The sequence below is a fragment of the Mugil cephalus genome, chromosome 15 (assembly GCF_022458985.1).
Source record: "Mugil cephalus isolate CIBA_MC_2020 chromosome 15, CIBA_Mcephalus_1.1, whole genome shotgun sequence".
NCBI classification, from domain to species: Eukaryota; Metazoa; Chordata; class Actinopteri; order Mugiliformes; family Mugilidae; genus Mugil; species Mugil cephalus.
In genome coordinates this window covers 11,963,940-11,988,924 of record NC_061784.1, presented here as the reverse complement: position 1 = coordinate 11,988,924, position 24,985 = coordinate 11,963,940, and the positions used below count along the sequence as shown (strand labels likewise).

The 24,985-nt window shown below is 41.0% G+C and overlaps 4 protein-coding genes across 5 annotated transcripts; all 4 read right to left on the bottom strand.

Annotated features, from left to right (window-relative positions):
* pitpnab (phosphatidylinositol transfer protein, alpha b) lies at positions 1–15,863 on the bottom strand. Of its 2 annotated transcripts, XM_047606896.1 has the most exons (13): positions 15,603–15,863; positions 14,883–15,135; positions 11,163–11,193; positions 8,716–8,861; positions 7,526–7,617; positions 6,864–6,871; positions 6,501–6,575; positions 6,035–6,118; positions 5,869–5,946; positions 5,153–5,263; positions 4,705–4,827; positions 3,823–3,905; positions 1–3,299 (listed from the first exon to the last, which is right to left on the bottom strand). In XM_047606896.1, exons 2-12 carry the CDS (start codon positions 14,897–14,899, stop codon positions 3,858–3,860), a joined length of 813 nt encoding a protein of 270 aa, XP_047462852.1. In that variant the 5' UTR covers positions 14,900–15,135; positions 15,603–15,863; the 3' UTR covers positions 1–3,299; positions 3,823–3,857. The 2 variants fall into 2 exon arrangements, with proteins under 2 accessions (XP_047462852.1, XP_047462851.1); XM_047606895.1 differs by lacking the exon at positions 15,603–15,863 and having other exon boundaries at positions 14,883–15,415.
* A 3,315-nt stretch (positions 15,864–19,178) lies between these two features.
* On the bottom strand, positions 19,179–21,356 carry LOC125021603 (claudin-4-like). Its single transcript, XM_047607724.1, has one exon. It carries the CDS (start codon positions 19,848–19,850, stop codon positions 19,179–19,181), a length of 672 nt encoding a protein of 223 aa, XP_047463680.1. The 5' UTR covers positions 19,851–21,356.
* Positions 21,357–21,680: 324 nt separating this feature from the next.
* On the bottom strand, positions 21,681–22,847 carry LOC125021457 (claudin-4-like). The gene has a single exon (XM_047607538.1). The coding sequence runs from the start codon at positions 22,629–22,631 to the stop codon at positions 22,017–22,019; it is 615 nt and encodes a 204-aa protein (XP_047463494.1). The 5' UTR covers positions 22,632–22,847; the 3' UTR covers positions 21,681–22,016.
* An 881-nt stretch (positions 22,848–23,728) lies between these two features.
* On the bottom strand, positions 23,729–24,861 carry LOC125021424 (claudin-4-like). Its single transcript, XM_047607495.1, has one exon. The coding sequence runs from the start codon at positions 24,704–24,706 to the stop codon at positions 24,035–24,037; it is 672 nt and encodes a 223-aa protein (XP_047463451.1). The 5' UTR covers positions 24,707–24,861; the 3' UTR covers positions 23,729–24,034.
* Between the last annotated feature and the right edge of the window lie 124 nt (positions 24,862–24,985).

The following is a 24,985-nucleotide window of genomic DNA, read 5'->3' as shown; positions in this document are numbered from 1 at the left end:
TTCACTGTTGCTTTGCTTATTTTTATTCGTTTCTTCACGTCTCCAATTTACAGTAGTGTTATTAGAAGAGAAGATGACAAAAAGGCACAAATTCACAATAAAAGAAAGAAAAACAGGAGACAAGTTAACAAGAGTGAGAGAGAGAGAAAGTAAGACAGAGAGAGAGAAAGAGAGAGATTTAAAAACAGTTTGGGATTATGGAATCATTTGGTTTCATACTCTGATTATAAATTGAGGAATCTAACAACAGGTATCTATGAGATTGTCTCTGTTAAACCGTGTTCTCTCACAAGTTACAGGCTCTTAAGATTGACCTAGCGTCAAAAAAAAACAACACATTTTTATTGTCTTTGCTATTCAGCACCCCGAAATGTAGATTAATCAACCCTTCGATCGCCATCTCTAACCACGGGAGGGCAAAATCTGACAGGCTCCGCTTAGGGCCGACTCCACCGGCTAATTGTGTGGGTCAGTGAACCGAGCCGAGCTGCCGTTACGTGTTCCTTTTCAGTGAGAGAAGCGAGTGTAGTTCAGAGACTGACAATAGAGGTACAACAACATTCAGAACAAAAATATATATTTATACACTGTCCTGCCAATGAGACGTGGTCCCCGCAGTGAAGGAATAAAGACAGAAGGATGGTAAATAGTGAACAGGGTTTTACAGCAAGCAGCTCCTCACGGCTTCGCTGCAGCATCCTAAAAGTACCTTCTTTTTTTTTTTATTAAAAATGACTACAGCTTATTCCTCAAAGTGTCTTATCGGCATTACATTTCAGTGACTATAACCCTACATTATCTCACAGCAATACATCTGCGAGAGCCACTTGGTCACGGTGATCGGTGTCATGCTCAACATTTAGCGACGGGACGAGAGGATCAAGTGTGGGGAGGTGTGCCTTGGGTTTGGCAGGACAGTCTGATCTATATATGTGTGTTCATCTACATTAATTTATTTACTATTTACAAAGTCAATACTACATACAGTACATCCACAAATCTCCATGATTCAGTTGGTAGAGTGAGATGGACACAGAGGTGGAGGGACTGGACATCCAGGGGCCATTGTTTTCTTAAAAGAGGAGGCAACAGAAAATGGTTTGCAATGACGGGAGTGGTGTGAACTTGGTCTGGTTATGAAACTATAGATAGAAGTTGCCAAAAATAAACTTTATGTCTTCTAGCCAATTTGTATTATTTGTGATTCCTTTTACCTGTCAAACTGTGTAGTTTCACCCAACTGTCACTGTAATTAGACAAAACTAACTAACTAATCTTTCATATTTTCGTTAGTTTGATGACAAAAGTGTGACTTGCCATAATTCAAGGGGCCCCAGAAGAAATAATGTCGTTGCTGTTGCTGCTGGAAACATAACAATAAGATGCTTTTATTGTTTTTTTTTAGCAAGTAATTGCCAATAAAAAGCTTAAGAAGTGTTCATATACTTTTGTACTAATATAAAAGTCTTACATACATTTTCTCAAAAATAAAAGTAAATAAGTTTGATTTTCGTTTGTGGAAGATTTAAGTAGCTCAATAGTGCAAAATGTCTGCTTTAACAAGCTTTAATCTACGTATAATCTCGCTCTGATGGCAGTTTTGCTTTAATCCAATGTGTCGTCATTACTGTAGTGGCTTTCGACATGATCTGTTGCTTGCTCTTTAAACTGTGCGGAGGACGTGAAATAAGAAGATGCGAAAACAAAAAAAGAGGAAGACAAAGGAGGCCATACAGACGTCAACAAGAAGAGAGGGATAGTGCCCGCTGTTGTCGCTCCTCTTGCTTCATTTGTTCCTCGCTTCTTTACCCAGCTAGCAGCAGCTCTCTGCAAAGACGCACACTACTGAATACCACTCGCTCATGCATATACCGAAAAACACCACACCAATACAGATAACAGGCTTCAGATTCCAGCAGGAGAAAGAAAAAACACCTCATCCAAAGACGGACACGATAAATAAAGCGGCGTTTAATAAAACGAGCGATCGACGACTTAGCCGCTCTTCGCCCTCTGCTCGGGGCTCTCTGCTTTACTGCAGCTGTTCTCACGGCGGGAACGGGCCGAAGAGAGTTTCGCAACGTGAAAGGAGAGACCAATGTGTCATGGTAGTTATTGCTATTGCTGGATAAGACCATTTATCCACTGGAGATGACACAATGGGAAGAGATTGATGCAGAATGACAGAGCGTGTCACTGTCAGACAAATAAAGAGACAGTCCTACTCCCATTTATGGCTGTTCCGCTGTAGATTTTCCATTGCTGAGTGATACATTTCACATGTGTCCTTGAAGGCTAGCTCTCTCTCTCTCTTTCTCTCTCGCTCACTGCACTTGTGTATATACATCACTGTGTATTTGCTTTCAGTTGCTGCACCTTCAAGCAGCCTTAACAGCCCCGATGAAACCGAAGAGCCCGTGAAAAAAGAAAAAATCAAAAATATGGCTGGAGTCCTTGATGACCTAACAATGCCACGGAAACACACGAACAGAAGCACCGCGCACGCAAACTCACAAAGCAGCAGAAAAGCCATTGAACGCCTCAACACATATTAGGGGGGAAAATACTGGGAGAAAACAAATCCCACGTCGTAGGTTAGGGGCGTAGCAAAGACAACGTAACACTCTGAGCAACAATCCCGACCTCGCAGCTGCGTAGTTTGTAGACTTGCAAATTGATTCGAACGACAAAAGGAAACACCGCATAAAGCTTGACACAAATGGAGAAAACTATGACAAATCAAAAAAAAAAAAGAAAAAGAAAGAAAAAAAAAAGAAAACAACGCAACACTGAGCAGATACAGCTTGGTCTGGAAAAAATAAAACATCCACAGACAAACTTACAGAATCATTTTAAAAACCCTGTTTATATATATATTTATATATATACTTCAATACAATTATTCATCTTCTGTTTACTGTATATATACACCATTGGGATATCTTAAATAGAAATAAATCCTAAATTCCAGAGACAAGTGACACTATTCTCTGTAGTTTAGAGCGTTTTATAGAGAGAGGAAGAGAGGAGGTACTGACGAGATCTAAAATGTTGCTACTGGAGGCCTCAGAGCAGTTAAGAAGATGGGGGGACACTAGATGGCTGAAATAACTAAAGATGGGACTCAAGGAGGGAAGGACAGGGTGGAGGAGATCAACTGAAGACTGAGAGTTTACTGGGTCCAGGTCCCTGAAAACCAGATTGTACTGCGGGAGGTGGGCTTTGGACCGGCCGGTCAGGTGTTGTGTCAGTTTAGACAAAAGGAGGATGTGAATCCGCTGGTGTCTGGGTACTCTGGTCTGAAAGATAAGAAAGAGAAGGAGACAGAGATAGGTGATAGGTGCACTTCAGCTGGGACCAATGATTCAGAGGCTAAGAAGTATATTTCTAAAGAGTTGGTAGAATCCAAAATGGAGCTTAAATGGCGCTTTAAATGCGAATGTGGTTATTGGAGAACTGTCACCAAGACACTATATGTAATGACTTCCTCAAAAAACATTACAATTTGTAGAATGTTTTAATATATCTGTGATTAGCTAAAAGGGTGATATTATCAGCAATTCTAATTTACTTCCCAAACTGTAATTAGATTAGCAAAAACACTGTGACAGCTAAATTAATTTATAAAGTCCAAACCACTCTCTGGTTTCAGTTTCTGAAATCTGAGGATTTTCTGCCACACACACACACAAAAAAAAAATATATATATATATATATTTTGGTGTCTAAACAAAGGAAATAAGACGTCATACAAGTTGAAAAAAAAAGAGCACAGACATGGATACCAGGGTTACGGCACAAAACACTTGAAATTCTTCTCACCTGATGAGCAGCAGCATTCACGCTCCGACACAACCTCAGTCCTCTAGAGCCACCATCCCTTTCACTGGGTCCTTCACTCTCATCTAACAAACGCGCACACACAAAACGGTTCAGACAAAAAAATAGTGCAGCTGCCAAAACATTGTTATCCAGACTGAGTGTATCTCCTGTCTGGTGTGTAAATTGTCCGCACACACAGTAAGTAGCGCTTTTCTACCTAGTCTTTCTCATTCACCCATTCAAAACACAAACTCACACATCATGCCCCAAACGGTCGTTGTCCAATCATACATCCTAGCAACCGCTACTGTGTAAACAAGGTCCGTCAAGCTGCCGAGCTCCGACGAGCAAAATGGTGAAGCGTTGTGCCTATGGTGTTATTTAAGTTGGACACCGGGAAACCAGGAGTTTGGCTGGGGGAGTCGTGTTTTTCCCGAAGTCAAAAAACACAACAGGAGTGGTGCCTTAAGTGGATCAAACAGTGTGGAAGGTCCCACTCTCAGCTAAATCTTGACAAATAAACAAAATCTGCTCCAAGATGAGGCTAGAACGGGCTAAAGGAGGATATCACACAGGTATTTCTCCAATAAGAATCACTGAGACGCACTGGTAAACTTCTCCCCATCATGTTACTGTGTTGAGACTCCGGTGTCAAGTAACTTGACGGACTAGCAACAGTAACTAAGGGGGGGCGGGGCTTTTGCAAAGGGTCAATTGCTGAAGCCTCCATGACAGGGTTCAGTTGCCCAGGGACACTCAGCTGGCCTGTGATTGGCCACGGATTGAACCGCCAACCCTGCAGTTACTGGACAACCCGCTGTACCACCTTAGATACTTTATATGATTCATATTCAGCCATGAGTCTGATCAGACCTCACTTACCTCGTCTAGCTCCCTACGTGTCTCCTCTTCCATGCGACGAATATCGTCCATGTTTAATTCGATCCACTTGTCGATCCAGCAGAACAGTTGACGGTGGAAATTGGTGAACAAACGCTTCTCTTGCTGTCACACAACAAAAAAAGGAGAATAAAGAATACGTCATGCTCAATTTTAAAGAAGCTAAATGTTTATTTTTACTTCATCCTGTTTATCCCGTAGTGGCTGGTGAAGCACAGATGTGTCTGATGAAAGCTTGCAGTGCTTTTACATTATTACCTCAAGATGTCAGGATGCACTAAATGCATGCACAAGATAGACAGTACAACGGTGCAAGAGTTTACGCTTCAGAAAGGTAGAATAAAGATCAGTTTCACCACAATAGCTGCCCTTGACAGGTGGCATCTTTAATCTCATAATGATCACAATGTGAAGCATTCAGTCGACAAACCTTTTGAATGAAGTTCTCCACTTTGTTTTGCAGGCCCCACCACTTAAATTTGACGGTGACCAGTTTGTAGGCACACATGTGTGGGCAGTCTTTCTTATTAGGAAGCTCCTTCTGCAAATACACAAGTTCACATACGGGGACACAGCCGGGCTCAGTACTTTTCACTTGTTTGAATTTTTAATCAGGTGCATTAAGAGCAATAAGATACACTTTTAGAAATGTTAAGACCTTGAGCCCAAATAAATGTTAACTATGTGGCAATGACAAAAAAAGAGCTTGATAGCTTTAGCTGTATCTGAAAGTTTTGTCCATACTCACAATTAGGTGATACAAAAATACTACATTATCTGCATATGATTATATTAGAGTATATCACTGTGCAGGTAAAATACAGAGCTTAAAATACTAGATCAGTTACCAAGTGAGTGCATGGTTTTTAACTGACTTTTAAAACCAGTACATCACAGGCAGCTTGGCAGAGGTCATGATGATCACTGTGTCCTCAAAAGTAGCTCTGGCCCTGCTACTTTATGACAAAATGTTCATCCCGTGCTGCCCAGCAAACACCAGCTACAGCTCATAGTTGCCAAGCAACAAGTATCTGTGCGGGGATGTTTTTATTTTTCTCATGAGTAATTAACAGCGAAGTGGCTGCAGGTCTTTGATAATTACGTGCTTTAATGTGGCTTCAAAACTCAACTACAAAACCACTGCACCTTCCAGTCCGGCCCTAGAGGTCCTCGTCCCGTCTTCGCCGACTTGAACCTGCAAGGATCCTCCTCTGGCTTGTAGTCCTGAATTGACGCAAAAGAAACGGGGTTAAGTGTGTGCGAGAGAGCTGCTGGGGTCATCCCAATGTGAATTTCAACATAACACTGTCACCTTAGGCTCCACTTGGCTTCTGTCTGCAATATCGATATAGACGACATCCACCTTCTTCCAGGTTTCTGCATCCAAACCATGTACCTGCGAGGAAACCACAGAGCTCAGCAAGATACAGCCACAAGTCTCCACACACAACCAGCATCCAAAAATAAGAGAAGCTCAAGGTAAAGTGAAAATATAGAAATGAGAAATTCAGTTTTTCACACTTATTCACACTTACTGTTATAAGAATAATGTTGCAGTGATTAAGAGAACCTACTACATGTAGATTGTCTTCATATTTCATACAAGAATTAATGGAGCATCATGTCATTAAGCGCACTGTTTAACAACAGCATAAATGGACTAAGGTCAAATATGTCTGTAGAGTTTCAATGTGTCACAGGGAAAGAATAAATAAAGAAAAAAATTGTTCCATGTGCTCATACAGACTCCACAGCTCATTATCGTCTTCTCTAATTACATTTTCAAGGTGTCCCATGTCAGGTTTGTGCCATGTCTCAATCTTGATCAGGAAGTTATCTTTCATATACTCGTTCTGCGGGGGAGGAAAAAAAAGAGAGGTAGGCTTGAGTGAAAACATAAGTGAAAAACCCTGTAAGTATAATTGATACAGGTCAGCACAACAAACACACCCACACACACACACAAACGCACACAGACCACGCAAACAGAGAGTAATGGTGTCTGACTGTCCCTGCTGCTGTGTCACTGAAATAGATCGAATTTCTTTCTCAACTTTCCGGTTAATTTTCTCCCTCTACTGGCATCGAAAGGTTTGCGTGTTCTTTGCGTCAACGCGGTAATAAAAAACAGAAATACTTACAGTGATTACTGCAGAGCCAGACGGAAGAAAGTGCAGGAGCAAACAGAGAGAGAGACACATACAATGAATTGAGGAACCTTTGAGAAATGTAACTGTACTGGACAATGTAGAAGAGGAGTTGTTAAACAGCATTTCTCAGTAAATACTATGTGAATACGTTCACATTGTGTCCCAGACTGTCCTGTACTTTTGTATGGCCGAAAGCTGGCAGCGTGTGTGTGATCTAAGTCTGAAAGGCTCAAATGATTGCATGGCTCGTGTAGCTGGGCATGTAATAAATTATTCAACTACTCCTTCAAGGTGACAAGGACCCAGAAACACTTGGAGAGAGAGAGAGAGAGAGAGAGAGAGAGAGGCCCCCAGGGATCAGCGTCTTTGATCTGAAGTAATCTTGTATCCACAGTTGTCTTAGTATAATATTAAGACAATGATGTTTAGCATAATTGTTTTGTTTAGTCGCTCCATTAAAACCCTCAGGTACAGTCAGGTACGGCTCGGCTTTTAGCTTGAACAGGTATCATAAACATGGTGTTCAGATATATTGGTTGGTTGGTTTGTGACACCGAGTCTGTATTTACTCTTTGAACCTAACAGTGTCCCATTACCTTTGCGTAGAGCTTTTGTGTTAGCGTTAAGTGTCCTTGTGTGCGTATGTTTCCTACCTGTGCGACAGTATGGGTACGCGTTCCAGGCTTTCTCGTGGATGTTGAGGGCAGAAGATGGAGCCAACATTCTGACGAATGACGGCACTTTACTGTAGGGCAGAGGAGAGACGTGTGAACACAACATGCTGGTTGTACTGAATATTCAAGAAGTCATAATAGACTATAGGTACAGTGTCTAGTTAGGTTAAGAAAATGAATATTAACGGGATACGCCACCCCTATTTGAAATTTAGTCACTCACCGTATTCCCTAGAGTTGGAAGCTGTTAGCTTTAGCTTAGCATAGCAGAGTAGAGTATAGTAGAGTTGCCAATTAGCCAGTCATTCGCAGAAGTGACAAATAAACTCAAAAGTTTTCATCTAATTACTTCTTGTGACCTGCACACTCACACTGAGTAAAAACGTCAATGCAATTAACATGAAGGGATTGCCTCGGACAGATATACACTCGGGACTATATTCCGGCAAAGCACCGCTGCCAGGTGCAAAGACACAGTGGTGTGTTGATGGAAATTGGGTGTTTTCAGGTTTAACAACGATTTTACAACGCTTTTTCTCACTTATCCAACTTTGGGGAATGTGGCGAGTGACCAAATTTCACACATGGGCGGCGTGTGCCTTTAAGATAACGTGAAATTATCAGGATAGATTCTGACAGAACGGCTAGTTCCGAGGATGCTGGTGCCTTACCACACCAAAACTCTATTTGTTCTCTCTCGTTTGGACCTAAATAGAAACTGTGAAATATGAATATGAAGCTGGAGCAGAAGGTGCAAAGCTTAAGATCTGAAGTGTGAAATAGCTGACATGCCAAAATAGGACGGTGAACATGGCAAATATTATTCCTGCTTATTGTCACCATGTTAGCATTGTCACTGTGAATATGCTACCATGCTAATGTTAACCTAGGTGCAAGTTTGGCTTACTTTTATTTAGACTTCCAACAGAGTGAGTCAGTTTTTATGCAAAGCTAAACTAAATTGTCTGCTGATGGTAGTTTATATGCTGCTGTGCACAGATGAGGTTGGTATCAGTCTTTTTATTTATTTATTTTTTTTAAATTTTTAGTTAATTAGACTGTTTTTTAAAGTGATTTGATATTAGATAAAAATAGAAGCGATCTATAGACATCTATAGGATGCACGAGATGTGACCTTGAGGGGGGGATCATGCCATGCATCTGCTTACCTCTGCAAATGGTAGATTTTGTGTGTGTACTGTCCCTTCTCTCCATCTTTCTCATAGGGTTCATTTTTTAGCACCTCCACTCCTTCTCCTCCACCCGTTTCATTCTTACTGGCCTCAGCCACAGAGTACAGCTGGCCCACCTGGTACTGAAAGACAAAGACAAAGAACAAGTTGAACTAGTGTAGAAATTGAGATAAAAGCTAAAAAATTGGGCCCCGCTTTCCCACAAATCTTCTACATTCAGTTGTTTGTTCCTGACTGTTCTGTTCCATCCATTGGGTTTTCTCTTCATTTTCTCCTTCTCACATCCCTCTCTCCATCTTATCCCCCATCTTCCTGATCCTGAGTGTGCATGTGATGGTTTGAACCACAGGACAATGGCTGCTTTCATTTCTTAATCACCTTTAATCCACCATATAACCTCTACGCAAAGCTGAACAAGAGCGCAGACACACTTGCGACATCACAAAGATGGAACAAGTCGATTTAGTCTGAATAATTAAAAAAAAAAAAAAAAGAATACTCTAAAAAATACTATTTTTTTCTGGGGAAAGATTACTCTTTATAATCCATTGTTTGTCTCTGTAAATAAAATCAGACTATGGGATTTATTGATCACAGGTTTACAGACAAAGCGGTAGTGTCTCTTATGGTCTTGTGGTGCACTACATGTAGGAGATAAAGAGAATATGATGTTATTTGATGGGTATTTAATATCACTTCACTGTCATACTGTAAATGTTGGTATAAATCACTGATTCCTTAAAGGTGCTTTAACTACATTATAACAAAAAAATAAATATTAGAAAGGAATGCAAGAGCTTAAGTCAATGGTGGATCTCTTCTGCTTTGTCCTAAATGTTGCCTAGTTTGATTTGACGCCGTTTGTTTTAACAGTTTATCACATTTTTTTTAAGTGGATTTATTCTCTGAAACTTAGCTAACCAGGATTAGGCCTTGTGTAAGCCAGAGCTTTGGCAGTAATTCCAGATTTTATTGTCACAACCAGGAAATTAACAAGAATCAGGAATTGACCAAGTTTAACCATCCGGTGGGACTGCTTGTGTTGAAGCAACAGACTGTCAATTCGGCATTCGCTGTCTCTGCTCCCCCTGTTATCCTGACGTGCAGAAGGCAACTATAAAAGCATCCATGAACAGAGAAGTTCATTCGCCAACTGGTCCTTTTAACTATGACCTTTAGTGGGACTATAAAGGTTATTCGACCACAGCAACAGCACTGAGACAGAAAGATCCAGATGTACTGTGTCATACTGGCTGAAATGACCTCTACATATTCTAGACATTTACATGGTTTCTATGACGATCAGTCACTGGAGACTTAGTGAGCAGCAAAGACACAGAGAGTTTTCCTTCAGATTAGTAACGTATAGTGTAACTTTCATCTAAATAAATGGGATAACGGCAAAGCATCCTGCTTTAAAAAAAAGTATCAATCTGCTGTTGCCTCATTTATGTCCAGTTACGCCAGCGCTGTCTCCTTCCATTCTAATAAATCACTGACAAAGCTTTCACTTAGAAGTCCGACTTCAGTTCAATTTTTCAGGGAGCTTCACAGCGAGCCTCGGACAGCGGGAACACTCAGCGAACACAATTCTTCCAGAAAACATGACCTTTGTTCAAAGAGATTGATCCGCTGTGAGGCCATCTAACTCAATCTAAATGAGTTAACAGATTGAATTGAAGTGTTTTTATCGTTGCAAACCCCCATATCTATTAGTTAGCCGCAAATAAGGGAAGACTGTTGCTGCTGCTGTCAGTGTGCGGGGAGACAGAGTGTGGGATGTGATTCGAGTCCCGAAAGGCTAAAAGTATGCCACTCAACTACCTTCAGGTTCTGTTGATCGCATTTGAGTCAAGCGATTCCCTTTTAGTACCTTTTCTGTGTCTAATCATAACATAACTGATAGGAAGGCAGTTTCCAGACCTGCTGCTTCAGAGGAAACCTGCCTCATTATGAGGACATATGATTAAGGACAGGCCACTGGAACATATTGTTTCATCCAATGTGGTTTTCAGTTTGAATGAATATGTTCATTTATACGTTTGGCTTTTTCATGTTCTGCTACACACTTATATCTGAAACACTAGTGGTTTATTCTCTCATTGCATAAATGTCTCCACCAATTGCATTCATATAATAATCTATAAATATGAGCTTTATAATGTATTATTTTATAGGCAGGTCTAAATAGAAGAGTAAGCTGCCTTTTTTTCTTTTTGTAGAATAAATACGTAATATTCTACCTGACAGAAAAGTCCAAAGGCCGTGCAAAAATGAGCAGCTTTGTGCTTCACTTTTTTTTTTTTTTTTTTTTTTTTTAGAATAAAGTGAGCCAAGAAAATCTGACAACAAAAGTTGAGCCCCGAGCCATTTTTTTTGTCGACACACTCGCACGTAGTGAAAAACGCTGAGATAAAACTTACCTCTTCCACGGAGATGGGAAGAATCACTCGACTGGAAGAGAAAGAAGAGTAGGATAAGTTACTCAAAGAGTCCAGCAAAAGAAAACAAAAAAAAACTCCTCACTCCTTAACTTGTTGTGTCTGAGGTTAAATTTTGAAATTGATATTGTGAATTGTACATTGAAACAACAAGCAAGCATGTATAATATACATCTAAACCAAGTATGGTAGACAAAAGAGGAGGGTTTGGACGACTTAATCTAAACACTCTGCTGTCTTAAACTGTGACCAGTCCTGTGATGATTGTTAAAATGTTCTGGTTTCTCTACTAGTGACCAGTATGACTAGTTTATTTGACTTGATGAGCACAGTGACTGGAGAGACTCAACGCACAACATGAAGAGACATCTTTAACCACTAGGCTGAGGCTTTGACCTAACTAAACACAACTCTGATCTCTGTGGAGGAGTATTAGAGCTGTCCACGACAAAAAAAAAAAAAAAAAAAGAAGAGGAAGATTTTTTTCATCGTGCACTTCGAGGAGTTGACCCTGCACACAGTTCGTCCACCTTGCCTTCCAAAGGCCTCACATTCCCCATGAGTTAAATGGTACCGCCGGTTTGTATGTCTACTTTGTTCTAGACATTTCAACTTTTTTTTTAAAAAGTGCATGATGAAAAAAAACTATCTCCTCTAATTTTTTTCTCTCATATTTGGCACTAATACTCTTCCATAGATCTCTCGCACCACCGTTGGAGGTAGTCTGGACCGCTTGTTGCTGCGTACTTGCCAGTCATGTCACAGTGCACACACAACAAACATATCTCTCAATGTTTTCGATACAGAGGTAGGTAGGTAGTGATCCACTGGAGACACCAGCTCCCTCAAGTGATGTCTGTGTTTATTTGCGTATGGGTGCAGACACGTATTTTCAGACGGTTACTTGTGATCTGATCGCTCAACACTCATTCAAATAACCGGGTGACGAAGATGCGACGGATGAGCTATGAGTTAACAAGGATCATGGTCCAATAACGGACATGTTTGAGATGCACATTTTTAAATTTGCTCCAATTTAAATGTTATTATTCGTCATTATGCTAATCACAATAGTTTAATTAAAATGAGTGTTTGTGTAGGCCAGGCATGGCAGATTCTCTCGCATAAAGAAAGCTTATTAGCTCATTCACATACAAACATCGTTCGACGGTTCATCTGTTCTGTTGTTTTGCCTGTTGCCATATTTTGTTTGTCTCGAACGTCGTTCTACATCACCAGTGTGTTTGCAAAAGTGCATTGGGAAATACGGCTGAACAACCCATACGTTCCACAGCATCAAATGAAGAAAATGATAACATCCCTGTCCGGCGATTTTACTCTTGGCTGAGAAAGAGACGAGAACAAATTTGTTTCTGTAAACAGTTGTGACTGGGTGACATCAGGCCGAATGAAATGAAATAAACTCGGGGTACATACAGCTCTTTTTAACTCTTTTCTCTTACCCCGATATGCCTCTCTCAGCACGTAAACCACACGTACATTATGCATGCTTTTTGATTGTTTTTCTTGTGTGTGTGAGATATGCCCAAATTCACATAATCCCACTCGCCACTCAATGTAATCTGCATCTGAGCCCCAGCCAGACACTGGATGGGGGAACAGATGCTGGGAGGAAGATGCAGACAGCCTGTAATGTCAAATGATAAAACAGGTTTGAACCTACAGTTTAGTTTTTTTTTCCACAATTAACTTTCTTAAGTAAACCAGGCCTGAAGTCACCACAATATCCACTCTCTTTCTTTCTCACGCACATACGCAGACACACGAACATGCAGGCTATCTGTGAGTCTCCTTGGTCTAAAGGTCTTGGCAGGAAGATCAGGTGTCTCTTTGTTGCCTCAGAAAACAAACACCCCTCTTCTCTCTGGCCTTGCTCATCTCCTTCTGTCCTCTCCTCTTCTATTCTCTCCCACCTCCCTCTGTCGCTGCCTCTGTTCCGTTCATTCGGCGCATTCTACTCTCTAAAGAGGCTCCCGTTTTGTTGTTCACCTGCCAAAGCTCAACGAAGTGGTGAAAAAGTGGACCGCGAGTGATGTAGGTCAGTGGTTCAGGTGAGCGGTACAGAGTCCAAAAAAGAAGATAAAAAAAAAACCCTGTCTGCCCTACAGTAGGGCGAGGATCAATTCGTTGCCTCCTGACCTCCGTGATGTTATCTCGGTTTGTGCGTGTGTGTGTGTGCGTGTACAAGTCCATGTGTTGACAGTGTGTAAGTGCATTCAGCATTTAATCGTGACCGATTTAATTAATTTCCAGGCAGACTGCTGAGGCCCAGACTCTCCCTAATCACTTCAGATCTTTAGCCATGCCATCACTCTGAGGTTTTTTTTGTCCAAGGCTATTTAATGATTAAATACATGTGGTGGAAAAATCAGGATAACAGTCAGCTGTTGATAAATTAATTGCCATATAAACCAGGCTCAGTTGCTGAAATTTGTGCCACATTTTACAGTAGTTTAGCTCTGACCTTGGCGCAGAGTAAAAATGGAAAAAAAAATGTTTGATTTGGAAAATTATGAAAAAGACAAGATATACTTGAAATGTGTCATTTAAAGATAGTGCCAAACCACTAGCCTTTAGCACCAAAGATGCGAAAACAACCAAGAAGATTCCTTCTTTTTCTTTTTTTTTTTTTTGGAGGAGGGTCATCAGCTTCTTCAGACCAAATGAATTTAAATCACAGACACCGGGCACAAGTATGAAAATGAACGTTGTGACCATCTGAAGTGAGGGATGTCTGAATTCACCCTTTGGACGCCAATATCAACCCAGTTCATCTGCAATTCACAGGCCTTGCCCTTATTCTAACCAGCAGCTGACAAACTGGCTAGGCCTCGGTCAGTTTACCTCACAGCACACAGAAACCTTCAAATACAACATGTCAGCGCGAGGTGTTAAAAATGATTCATCTTTTCACGCGCGACCCCCCATTTGATGCCTTTCCATCTCCTCTCCCCAGCAGTCACATTCTCAGAAACATCTGACTGGTGCGACAAAAACTCGCCATTTGCCCCCCTTCTTTTTTTCTTTTCTTTTTTTTTTTTTTTTTTTTTTTAGCCAAATCTTCGCGCCCACTTCATCTACCTGCCCACTCCATCTGACAATTGAGCATCCCCTCCACCTCTGTGTCAATTCCTCTAGAGGCAAATGCTGGAATGCTCCATCGGTCGTTTCACCTTCACCGCGCATCAATAACATGGCCACGGTGGCTTACAGGGATGGACGCTGGCACGGCACGGCACGGCACGGCACACGGCTTACGCCAGCCATTTCTCCCTCAGTAACACCGCTCCACTCGAGCATCCGTCATTTTACAGCAGAGGGAATTACAGTGTTTCAGCACAGCAAACGCCTCCCGATTTTCGCCTGGAGGCTTGCGATGCAAGATGTGAAGGGCACAGTCATGCGCCGGCTGCTAAATGCAGCCGCATCCATATATTATCTAGCGTTATTCGGAGAATACTTCAGGGCGATACGAGTGTCGCATGCATGAAAAAAAAAAAGAAAGATCACTGACATGGAGTCAAGTGCGGGATGTCGACATCGCCCTGGCCGCACTCTTGTAGCCTAATTCCCCTCTCGGGCGACTGGCCACAATGTCAACGCCGCGAAACCAGACGGATAAACGCGCACACATCCTCTCGTCTCTCCCACACACTCACATATGCACACACAGCTACTTACAATTCCTTTATGAGCATTTTTTTTTCTTGTGTGTTTGTGTGACGGTGCAGTATATCCCAGAGGAGAGCAGCTCAATACAGGTCCAGAAACCGAGTCGATTCCTCCCTCTGGTAGTCGCTTCTTTCTCCGGTTGGTTCTCTCCCACCTCTCCCCTTCTATGTCATCCTACCTCCACGGTCCCTTATTTTCTTCAGATTCACTTCCTGATCAGGGCCGCGGCGCGGCGTTGCTGTTGCGCGCAGAGCACCGAGGCCTGTGCAGAGAGGACAACACACAGAAAACGACGGTTCACCAGGGGAGTGGTCTGTGGTTCGTGCGGTGGGTGCAGCCCACAACGTAATGAATACGAGGGGGGCAAGCTGAGCCATAATTTAAATGGATGAACGAACAGGCCCAAAAGAACCCCGTTTATTTTAAAGTGCGGGGAAATACTGCACGTTAACACGCCAAACAAATGCAAAGCGACGTGAAACAAAGTTCAAATTTGTTCATTAATGACTGAAAGCGTGACGAAAATGGACACGGACGGACAACAGAATGATTAAAGGCTGATATAGCAGCTGTAAATGGACCTTAACCTGTCCTGGATTTGCGACAAGAAAACAAATAACCCTCGTGCTGGTGCGCGGACCACTTGAGCATCCCTGCACCGTTTTTCCACAGAGTGTGCAACACTCTGCGTCATCGTGACAACGGTGACGTCGAAGCGCCGCTATTCACCATCAGAGTGTGACACGGGGACCACCGCTGGGACGGACGCGCACGGTGCGTCAGCTCTCTAAGCTCTCTGAACTAAAGTCCCTGCGTCTGATGCGATGATGCCTTCCTCCGCTCCAGCTGCCGTCCGACAGACAGCACCTGTCGACGACGACTGGCAATGATGACTTACAAATCCATTCCTCAGTCATAAACATTCTCCAGAGCTCGATGCAGTGATAAGGCAGCGTGCGCGTATGTGTGAGTCTAAAATTATGTAACAGCGAACTGGTGCGGTATTTATAGCACATCTGTATCCGCCTGCCAACATCCGCTTATTGTTCATCTGTCTATCTTCGATTTCATCTAATAACAGCTGTTGTGGAATTAACGATAGGCTACATAATAATAATAATAATAATAATAATAAAGTTTTTTATTCTTAAAAAGGATAAAGTGAGTGGAGTATCGTGTTGCTTCTTTGAACTCTGTAACAAACCACAGGAATCGGCCAGGCACCAAACTGTTGCTTCTCCAGCAGCAGTAGCGCTGGGACAGCCGCCGTGCTCCAGTGGCCACTGGGGCTGGTCTCAGGTTATGAGAGAGACCAGACGAGAGGCTGAGGTGTCAAGTGATAACCATCTGTCGGAGGCTGGTATCAGGTGGCAGAGCTGTGGGATGGCAGACATGAACATGTAGTGAGAGTGTCCTCAGAACATCCGGTGGAAAAACTTCTCATAATTACTCCTAATCTCGCCCCCCGAACAAGGTAGTTTGGGATGTGGAGTCAGGGACGCAATGGTGTCAAAACTAATCAGCATTTGTATTTCACGATTATATTTATATATGTATGTATGTATTTCTGACATTTAGGATGTAATTGTTGGGTGTTGGTGAGTTTCGTGTCGTGTTGTTTGTGTATCAAAACTCAGCAGAACAGGATTCAGTTATAATTAAGACTGAAAATGTATCATAGTTTCTTCATCCAGTGTGTGAGCTGCAGACACACATTAGCAATACTGACCTCTACTGGTTGGGTGCAGAACAATCTCAAACAGTCTATACACTAGGGGTGTGCAAAGCATGCAGTATCTGTATTAGTATCTGTTGATGAGGAAAAAAAGTATTTGTATTGGAATAAAATTTGGTAAATAGGTAAAATAGACGTAAAAGTCCAGTTTTTGGGTTACGCGTCTAATTTAGGCCTTGTAAGTGTAAAAATAAGTATTCCTTAATTAGCCATTATACAAATTATAGATCTAAACGCAATATTGTTTGTTGTTTTGCATCAAATACAGCTGATAGAGGTGATTTACACTGAGATGGAGGGGCAGAACATGACTGTGATGATGATTTAGTGCTTGTTGGAGACAATAGGGGTGACTGTGGCTCAGTAGGTAGAGAGGTTGGCGGTTCTATCCCCGCAAAGCGCCACGTGCCGAAGTGTCGAAGAAACTGAACCTCCAGTTGCTCACATTGTGTGGCACTGGTGTGTGAATGTGTGTGCTTTAAGTACAAATAGGCGGAAGAGTGCTATTTAAAAGCAAGACCATTTACCATTTACCAGTAGAAAATAGTATGAATTACAGAGCTAACAGACCAATGCCAACGTGAGAGAACCTGACTGCAGTCGCCTCAATACTAATGTAATGTAACGAAATAATCTCTCGGCTGCCTCTACAACCCAATTACGGTAAAAAAAAAAAAAAAAAAAAAAAAATCTATTCTACAAAACTAATGATGCATGATGCAATAGTTTAACCTGTGGTCCAAACACTGAGTCACTCTCTCCAGCGTGGTCGTATCAGCTCAGATGTCGTTTCCTGTGATCTGATCTTATAACCTTGTCTGTGTATCGTTGATCTGGTCCTAGATGGAGATGACGTCACTCACCAGCTAAGCCAATCAGATGAGTCTTGGTCACTGGCCTCAGTGACTGTTGTGTTGGTGCTAATTTGTGTGATTTTCCAAATGTAAAATGTAGTTTTTCTGTTTTCACATTTTGTCCATGGCAGCTTATATTGTGTCTGTTTTAATTCTACCAGGAGGTGATGAGTGGTCGGAGCAGACAGAAACATGGTTTACATGAAAAGAACAAAACCAATAATGTGTCAGTCTTTTAGTAACTTCTGTCTCTTTACTTGTGTCGCCCTGCTCCACGTTCACTTAACATCACACATAAATCCTCAAAATCAGATACCAGACTGAAGACACTTCATCTCTCATCACAGCAGCTTTTAATCTTGATGATTTTCACATGAAACTCTAACATGAAGGGGGGAAGGTTTCACAACCTGAACTCATCAGATTATATCTGAAACAACATCAGTACATGTTCTTATGTGTTAGGTAAAACACACACATCCAGGTTTCTATGCATATATACATGATTTCTTTATTGTTCACTATGACAACTGTGTTTCTAAAGATCCTACTATAATAAAAATAAAATAAAAATCATAACAACCTTATATTATTCAGACACCAATAAGATTTCACTTTAAAAATCTTTATTATTTTAAATGATTTTAATCATATCAGTAGATCTAAAAGCAAAATATATGCATGTGCTTCTTATACAAACTGAGAAAATATGTGGAACAACACAAAAATATACAATTAAAAGATACATGACAATATAATGAAACTAAGAGACTAAGTCAGCCTTTGTACAAAACATCTGAACATGGATTATGTGATATAACGTTTTGTGACTCTGCATGTGTATTTTATAACAGAAATATATACTGCACCAAAATGCATTACAACAGTGTCTCCATTTACTCCGAGAATATGATGCTTACAAATCTTCATCACTTTTATTATTTCAATCATGTCAGTAGAACTAAAAGCAAAACAATTAAACTGACATGTTTCTTATACATTGTGTTAAAACTAAGAAAATATGAGACATAAACCAAAGATCAATACAAAAAACTAAAAGATGCATGGCAATATAGTAAAAAATTAAATAAAAAAAATCAGCTTCTGTCGAAAACATTTGAGCACAGACAAACTGAAATGTACATATTTTATGGTTGGTGTTGGTTGTATAATGTTGTGTGACTCAGCACCTGTATTTTGTAAAAACATAATATATATATATATATATTGCATCAAAATGCATTACAACAGTGACTCTATTTACTCTGAGAGTATGATACTTAACATGTACACACAGATCAGTACAATGACAAACATCCTGATGGATCTAAATGTAAAGACAAAAAAATACATCTATAAAAGAACAGTTCTTCTCTGGGATACAATGACACTGAGCTCTGAGAGAAACGTTGTCCCTGTTGGCATCAGAACAAACAGTATTATTAAGAAACAGCAAATAGTTTATAAATTCATCCAGAAGCGTCACAGTATCTACACATATTCATGATCCTAAATATCTACAACAACAGGTTTGGCTTTTTCCTCTTTCATTAAACTGTTGTAATGACTCCATTTTAACTGGTTTGATTATTACTGAACTACATTTAGATACATTTTCCCTAAAATGTGGAAATAATTATAAAACATAAGAAAAGAAAGAGAAAAAAAAACAGGTCACAATTTTTCCTCATCCCTCTTTGGTCTTGTCTTCCTACCTCACACATCATGTATTTTGATGTTGGAGCTTTGAGCCGTTGACCTCGGAGCCACAGAGTGTTCAACATGACTTTGACCATGTATGTTGTACTTTCTTGGTCTTTCTTCTGGAGGGCAGATGCAGCAGAGAATGGACCCTCCAATAAGCATCAGGACGGAGGCGGCCCAACCCAGACACAGAGACACTCCGGTCTTCTCTCTAGGGTCACGATACCACCTTGTGATGTCAAGTACTATCCAGAAAACAGGCACCAGTTGTAACAGAGCTGCAGTGATGAACATCCCTCCAGAGGAAACCATCAACCTGGCTTTGACTCTCTCATTATGAATGCAGTTGGTGCACTTTGCTCTCACAATGTTTATGAAGACTCCCACCACTCCCAAGATGATGGCGAGGACAGAGAGTGCTCTGAGGGTCTGCACTTCATGATCGTGGAACCGCTCGAAACAATGTATCTGTCCTATGCTCTGGGGATCACAACTCATCCACAGACCAACCCATTCCATCCTGGGGTCCCTATCGTCATAGTATTCATAACTGTAGCTGGAGATATTCCATTCCCTCCTGTAGCTGGAGAGCACCCACATCGGCAGAGCACAGCTGATCACACTCAGCACCCAGCCCAGCACTGACAGAGAGATACCGGTCAGCTTAGGTCCAAAAGACACCATTATGCTCCCAGATACTACTTTATGTGTTCTTTATGTCTTCTTGGTTCTGGTAAAGTCAAGACTTTCTTCCGTTTGATTTTCCTTGTTTCCAACTTTACTTCACAGTCTTTGTTTCTTTCTTTAATCTCTTCGTTGTCAGTCGTTTGTCCACCAGGGATGTCTTCTCCACAGATTGTAGCTGCTGCTCCTGTTACTGAATCCAGAAGTGGTGATTTCTCTCAGTGTACCTCCTCTGCAAACTCTCTCCAGCGTGGTCGTATCAGCTCAGATGTCGTTTCCTGTGATCTGTTGCTCTTAAAACCTTGTCTGTGTCTCGTTGATCTGGTCCTAGATGGAGATGATATCACTCACCAGCTAAGCCAATCAGATGAGTCTTGGGCACTGGCCTCATTGACTGTTGTGTTGGTGCTAATTTGTCTTTTTTTCCAAATGTAAAATGTAGTTTTCTGTTTTCACATTTTGTCCATGGCAGCTTATATTGTGTCTGTTTTAATTCTACCAGGAGGTGACGAGTGGTCAGAGCAGACAGAAACATGGTTTACATGAAAATAGTGATCAAAACATTAATGGGGACAATTTGGTTGCGCAGCTCACACAACCATGGACATGAACCACTAACTTGATTTAAATGGAGCAGCTCTCTAACTGTCCAATCAGAGAACATGAAAATGAGGATTCTACCTTTGGCCACAGAGACGGCCTAAGACTTAGAATCAGTTTACATTGTGAAGGCCCAGGCAGATTTCTTTGACTCTGGCAACACATGATGGCAGAAATATGATTGGATGAATGTTGTAATATAAAGTTACACTGCCAGAAACACCACAGCTGAGAGACAGACAACACATGAAATTAAAAGAATAGGCTGTTGGGAATAATTCAATAAGATCCGTGGGAAAATGTTAAGATGTAAGTCAGTGATTTTGATAAAGTTTATGTCAGTAGAGAAGACTTTGCTGGCCCTGACAGCCCACCACTACACTTTAAAGATAGTTGTTAGTTGAATAATTTAACCATTAGAAACAGGAAAACTATGGTACCTGTGGTGCAACCACTGAGTTAGGTACCAGACTGAAGACACTTCCTCTCTCATCACATCAGGTTTTAATCTTGATGATTTTCACATGAAACTCAAACATGAAGGGGGAAGGTGTCACAACCTCAACTCATCAGATTATATCTGAAATAACATCAGTAAATGCTCTTATTCTTAAGGTAAAATACATAGAAAATGTGCATATTGAGGTTTATAAAAACTATGCCGTCTTAAAGTTATTGTGCACCAACAGACACCATTAATGTTTGATTGTACAAATCTTTATCACTTTATTTATTTTAATCATGTCAGTAGAACTAAAAGCAAAACATTTACATGAATAAACTTTTTAGACATTATGTTAAAGCCCTCAGAAAATATGTGACCTAACACTAAGGTCAATACAGAAAACTGAAAGATACAAGGCAACACACTTAAAAAAAAAAAAAATTAGCTGCTGTTGAAAATACTTGAGCACAGATTAACTTTAATGTGTATATTGTTATGGTTTCTATGGTTTTGTGAGCATCTGTATTTTGGAATAATAAAAATATATCTCATCTCATCTTCCAAACCGATTAATCCTTCACTAGGGTTGTGGGGGGTGCTGGAGCCTATCCCAGCTAATAAAAATATATATTGCATCAAAATGCATTACAACAGTGACTCTATTTACTCTGAGAGTGTGATACGTTATATGTACACACCGATCAGTACAATGACAAACATCCTGATGGATCTAAATGTAAAGACAAAAAAATACATTAATAAAAGAACAGTTCTTCTCTGGGATACAATGACACTGAGCTCTGAGAGAAACGTTGTCCCTGTTGGCATCAGAACAAACAGTATTTTTAAAAAACAGCAAATAGTTTATAAATTCATCCAGAAGCGTCACCAGCATCTACACATATTCATGATCCTAAATATCTACAACAACAGGTTTGGCTTTTTCCTCTTTCATTAAACTGTTGTAATGACTCAATTTAAACTGGTTTGATTATTACTGAACTACATTTAGATACATTTTCCCTGAAATGTAGAAATAATTATAAAACATAAGAAAAGAAAGAGAGAAAAAAAACAGGTCACAATTTTTCCTCATCCCTCTTTGGTCTTGTCTTCCTACCTCACACCACATGTATTTTGATGTTGGAGCTTTGAGTCGTTGACTTCGGAGCCACAGAGTATTCAACATAACTTTGACCATGTATGTTGTACTTTCTTGGTTTTTCTTCTGGAGGGCAGATGCAGCAGAGAATGGACCCTCCAATAAGCATCAGGACAGAGGCAGCCCAACCCAGATACAGAGACACCCCGGTCTTCTCTCTAGAGTCACGATACCACAAAGTGATGTCAAGTACTATCCAGAAAACAGGCACCAGTTGTAACAGAGCTGCAGTGATGAACATCCCTCCAGAGGAAACCACCAACCTGGCTTTGACCCTCTCATTGTGAATGAAGTTGGTGCATTTTGCTCTCACAATGTTTATGAAAACTCCCACCACTCCCAAGATGATGGCAAGGACAGAGAGTGCTCTGAGGATCTGCACTTCATGATCGTGGAACCGCTCGAAACAATGTATCTGTCCTATGCTCTGGGGATCACAACTCATCCACAGACCCCACCATTCCCTCCTTGAGTTGGAGAGCACCCACATCGGCAGAGAACAGCTGATCACACTCAGCACCCAGCCCAGCACTGACAGAGAGATACCGGTCAGCTCCGGTCCAAAAGACACCATTATGCTCCCAGATACTACTTTATGTGTTCTTTATGTCTTCTTGGTTCTGGTAAAGTCAAGATTATCTTCCGTTTGATTTTCTTTGTTTCCAGCTTTACTTCAAACACAGTCTTTGTTTCTTCCTTTAATCTCTTCGTTGTCAGTCGTTTTTCCACCAGGGATGTCTTCTCCACAGATTGTAGCTGCTGCTCCTGTTACTGAATCCAGAAGTGTTGATTTCTCAGTGTACCTCCTCTACAAACTCTCTCCAGCGTGGTCATATCAGCTCAGATGTCGTTTCCTGTGATCTGTTGCTCTTAAAACCTTGTCTGTGTCTCGTTGATCTGGTCCTAGATGGAGATGATATCACTCACCAGCTAAGCCAATCAGATGAGTCTTGGGCACTGGCCTCATTGACTGTTGTGTTGATAATAATTTGTGTGATTTTCCAAATTTAAAATGTAGTTTTTCTGTTTTCACATTTTGTCCATGGCAGCTTACATTGTGTCTGTTTTAATTCTACCAGGAGGTGATGAGTGGTCGGAGCAGACAGAAACATGGTTTACATGAAAAGAACAAAACCAATAATGTGTCAGTCTTTTAGTAACTTCTGTCTCTTTACTTGTGTCGCCCTGCTCCAAGTTCATTTAACATCACACGTAAATCCTCAAAATCAGGTACCAGTCTGAAGACACTTCCTCTCTCATCACAGCAGCTTTTAATCTTGATGATTTTCACATGAAACTCTAACATGAAGGGGGAAGGTGTCACAATCTCATGTGCTTATCTAGAAACCAGTAATATTTCAATTTAAAACTGTGATTATTTTAAGTGATTTTAATCACATAAGTAGATCTAAAAGCAAAATACATTCATGTGCTTCTTAAACGTTGTAAGAAAATAGGTGGAATAACACAAAAATAAACAACTAAAAGATACATGACAACATAATGAAACTCAGCTGTTGTACAAAATGTCTGAGCACGGAATATGAAATATAACTTTCCCTGACTCAGTGTCTTTTTAAAAAAAAAAACATAAAAATTTGATATTGCATCAAAATGCATTACAACAGTGACTCTATTAACTCTGAGAGTATGATACTTAATATGTACACACTGATCAGTACAATGACAAACATCCTCATGGATCCAAATGTAAAGACAAAAAAAAATACATCTATAAAAGAACAGTTCTTCTCTGGGATACAATTAAATGTCCATCCAGCTGTTTTAGCTTTTATCTTTTACCAGTAAACTATTGTATTGTCTCCATTTAAACCAGTGTGATTATTACTGAACTATATTTATATACATTTTCTCTGAAATTTAAAACTTAGAAAAATATGTCTGAAAATTCTTAAAAATAAAAATAGGTGGCAATTCTTCTTAATCCTTCTCCAGTCTTGTTCTCCTACCTCAGATCTAGTCGTTTTTGTGGTGGGATCTTTGAGCCGTTGAGCTTGGAGTAGCAGAGTATATGACACAAGTCTGGGGGTAAGTGTTGTATCTCTTTGTTTCATCTCTACTCTTTGGTTTGTCTTTATACGAAGGACACCTTGTGCAGAGCACCAATCCCCCGATTAGCAGCAGGATCGAGGAGACAGCACCCAGATACAGAGCCGCCCCATTCTTCTGATTATTCTCTCCAGAGGTGACTAGTGCTATACACAAAACAGATGCACACTGGATGAGAGCTGCAGTGATGAACACCCCTCCAGAGGAGCCCAGTACTCTGGCTCTGAGCCACTCGGTCTCGATCCAGGCCGTGCACTTTGCTCCCACCATGGTAATGAGGAGTGCCACTGCACCCACAAAGACGGCAGCTATTGCTAGTCCCTTGGTGACCTGCAGTTCCTGAGGTAAATACAGCCAGGATTGATAGTCCTCACACTGCATCTGCCCTGCGCTTTGAGCCACACATCTCATCCACAGACCCTCCCAGAGAGTCTGAATGGTGTCGGTGTCGTAACCATCAGTGGTGGAGACCCTCCACATGGGCAGAGCACAGCTGATCACGCTCAGCACCCAGCCCAGCACTGACAGAGAGATACCGGTCAGCTCAACTCGCACAGACGCCATAGTGCACCAAGACATTCTGTTATATGTCCTTTGTCTCTTCTTGGTTCAACTCTTGAGATTCTTCCTTGCGATTTTCTTTGCTTCTCTGTCCCACTTTATTTTAAACACGTCTTTGTTTTGTCCTTCAGTCTCTTCGTTGTCAATATTCTTTCCAGCAGGGATGTGTTGATTTCTCACAGCGTACCTCCTCCACAAAGTCTCTGCAGCACGAGCGTTTCTGTTCAAGTGTCGTTTCCTGTCATCTGCTTCTCTTCAGGAGTAGATGAACCTTATCTGTCTGTCGTTTTATTACAA

Bases quoted from the DNA above. Each gene is read 5' to 3' on its own strand.
- LOC125021457 (XM_047607538.1), bottom strand. From the start codon at position 22,631: ATGGTGTCTTTTGGACCGGAGCTGACCGGTATCTCTCTGTCAGTGCTG.
- pitpnab (XM_047606896.1), bottom strand. The intron at 5,947-6,034 runs GTGACAGTGTTA...GCGTCAATTCAG, and splicing joins GAAGCCAAGTGGAGCCTAAG to GACTACAAGCCAGAGGAGGA. The intron at 5,264-5,868 runs GTGCAGTGGTTT...GTGTATTTGCAG, and splicing joins CTCTAGGGCCGGACTGGAAG to AAGGAGCTTCCTAATAAGAA.
- LOC125021603 (XM_047607724.1), bottom strand. From the start codon at position 19,850: ATGGTGTCTTTTGGACCTAAGCTGACCGGTATCTCTCTGTCAGTGCTG.
- LOC125021424 (XM_047607495.1), bottom strand. From the start codon at position 24,706: ATGTCTTGGTGCACTATGGCGTCTGTGCGAGTTGAGCTGACCGGTATC.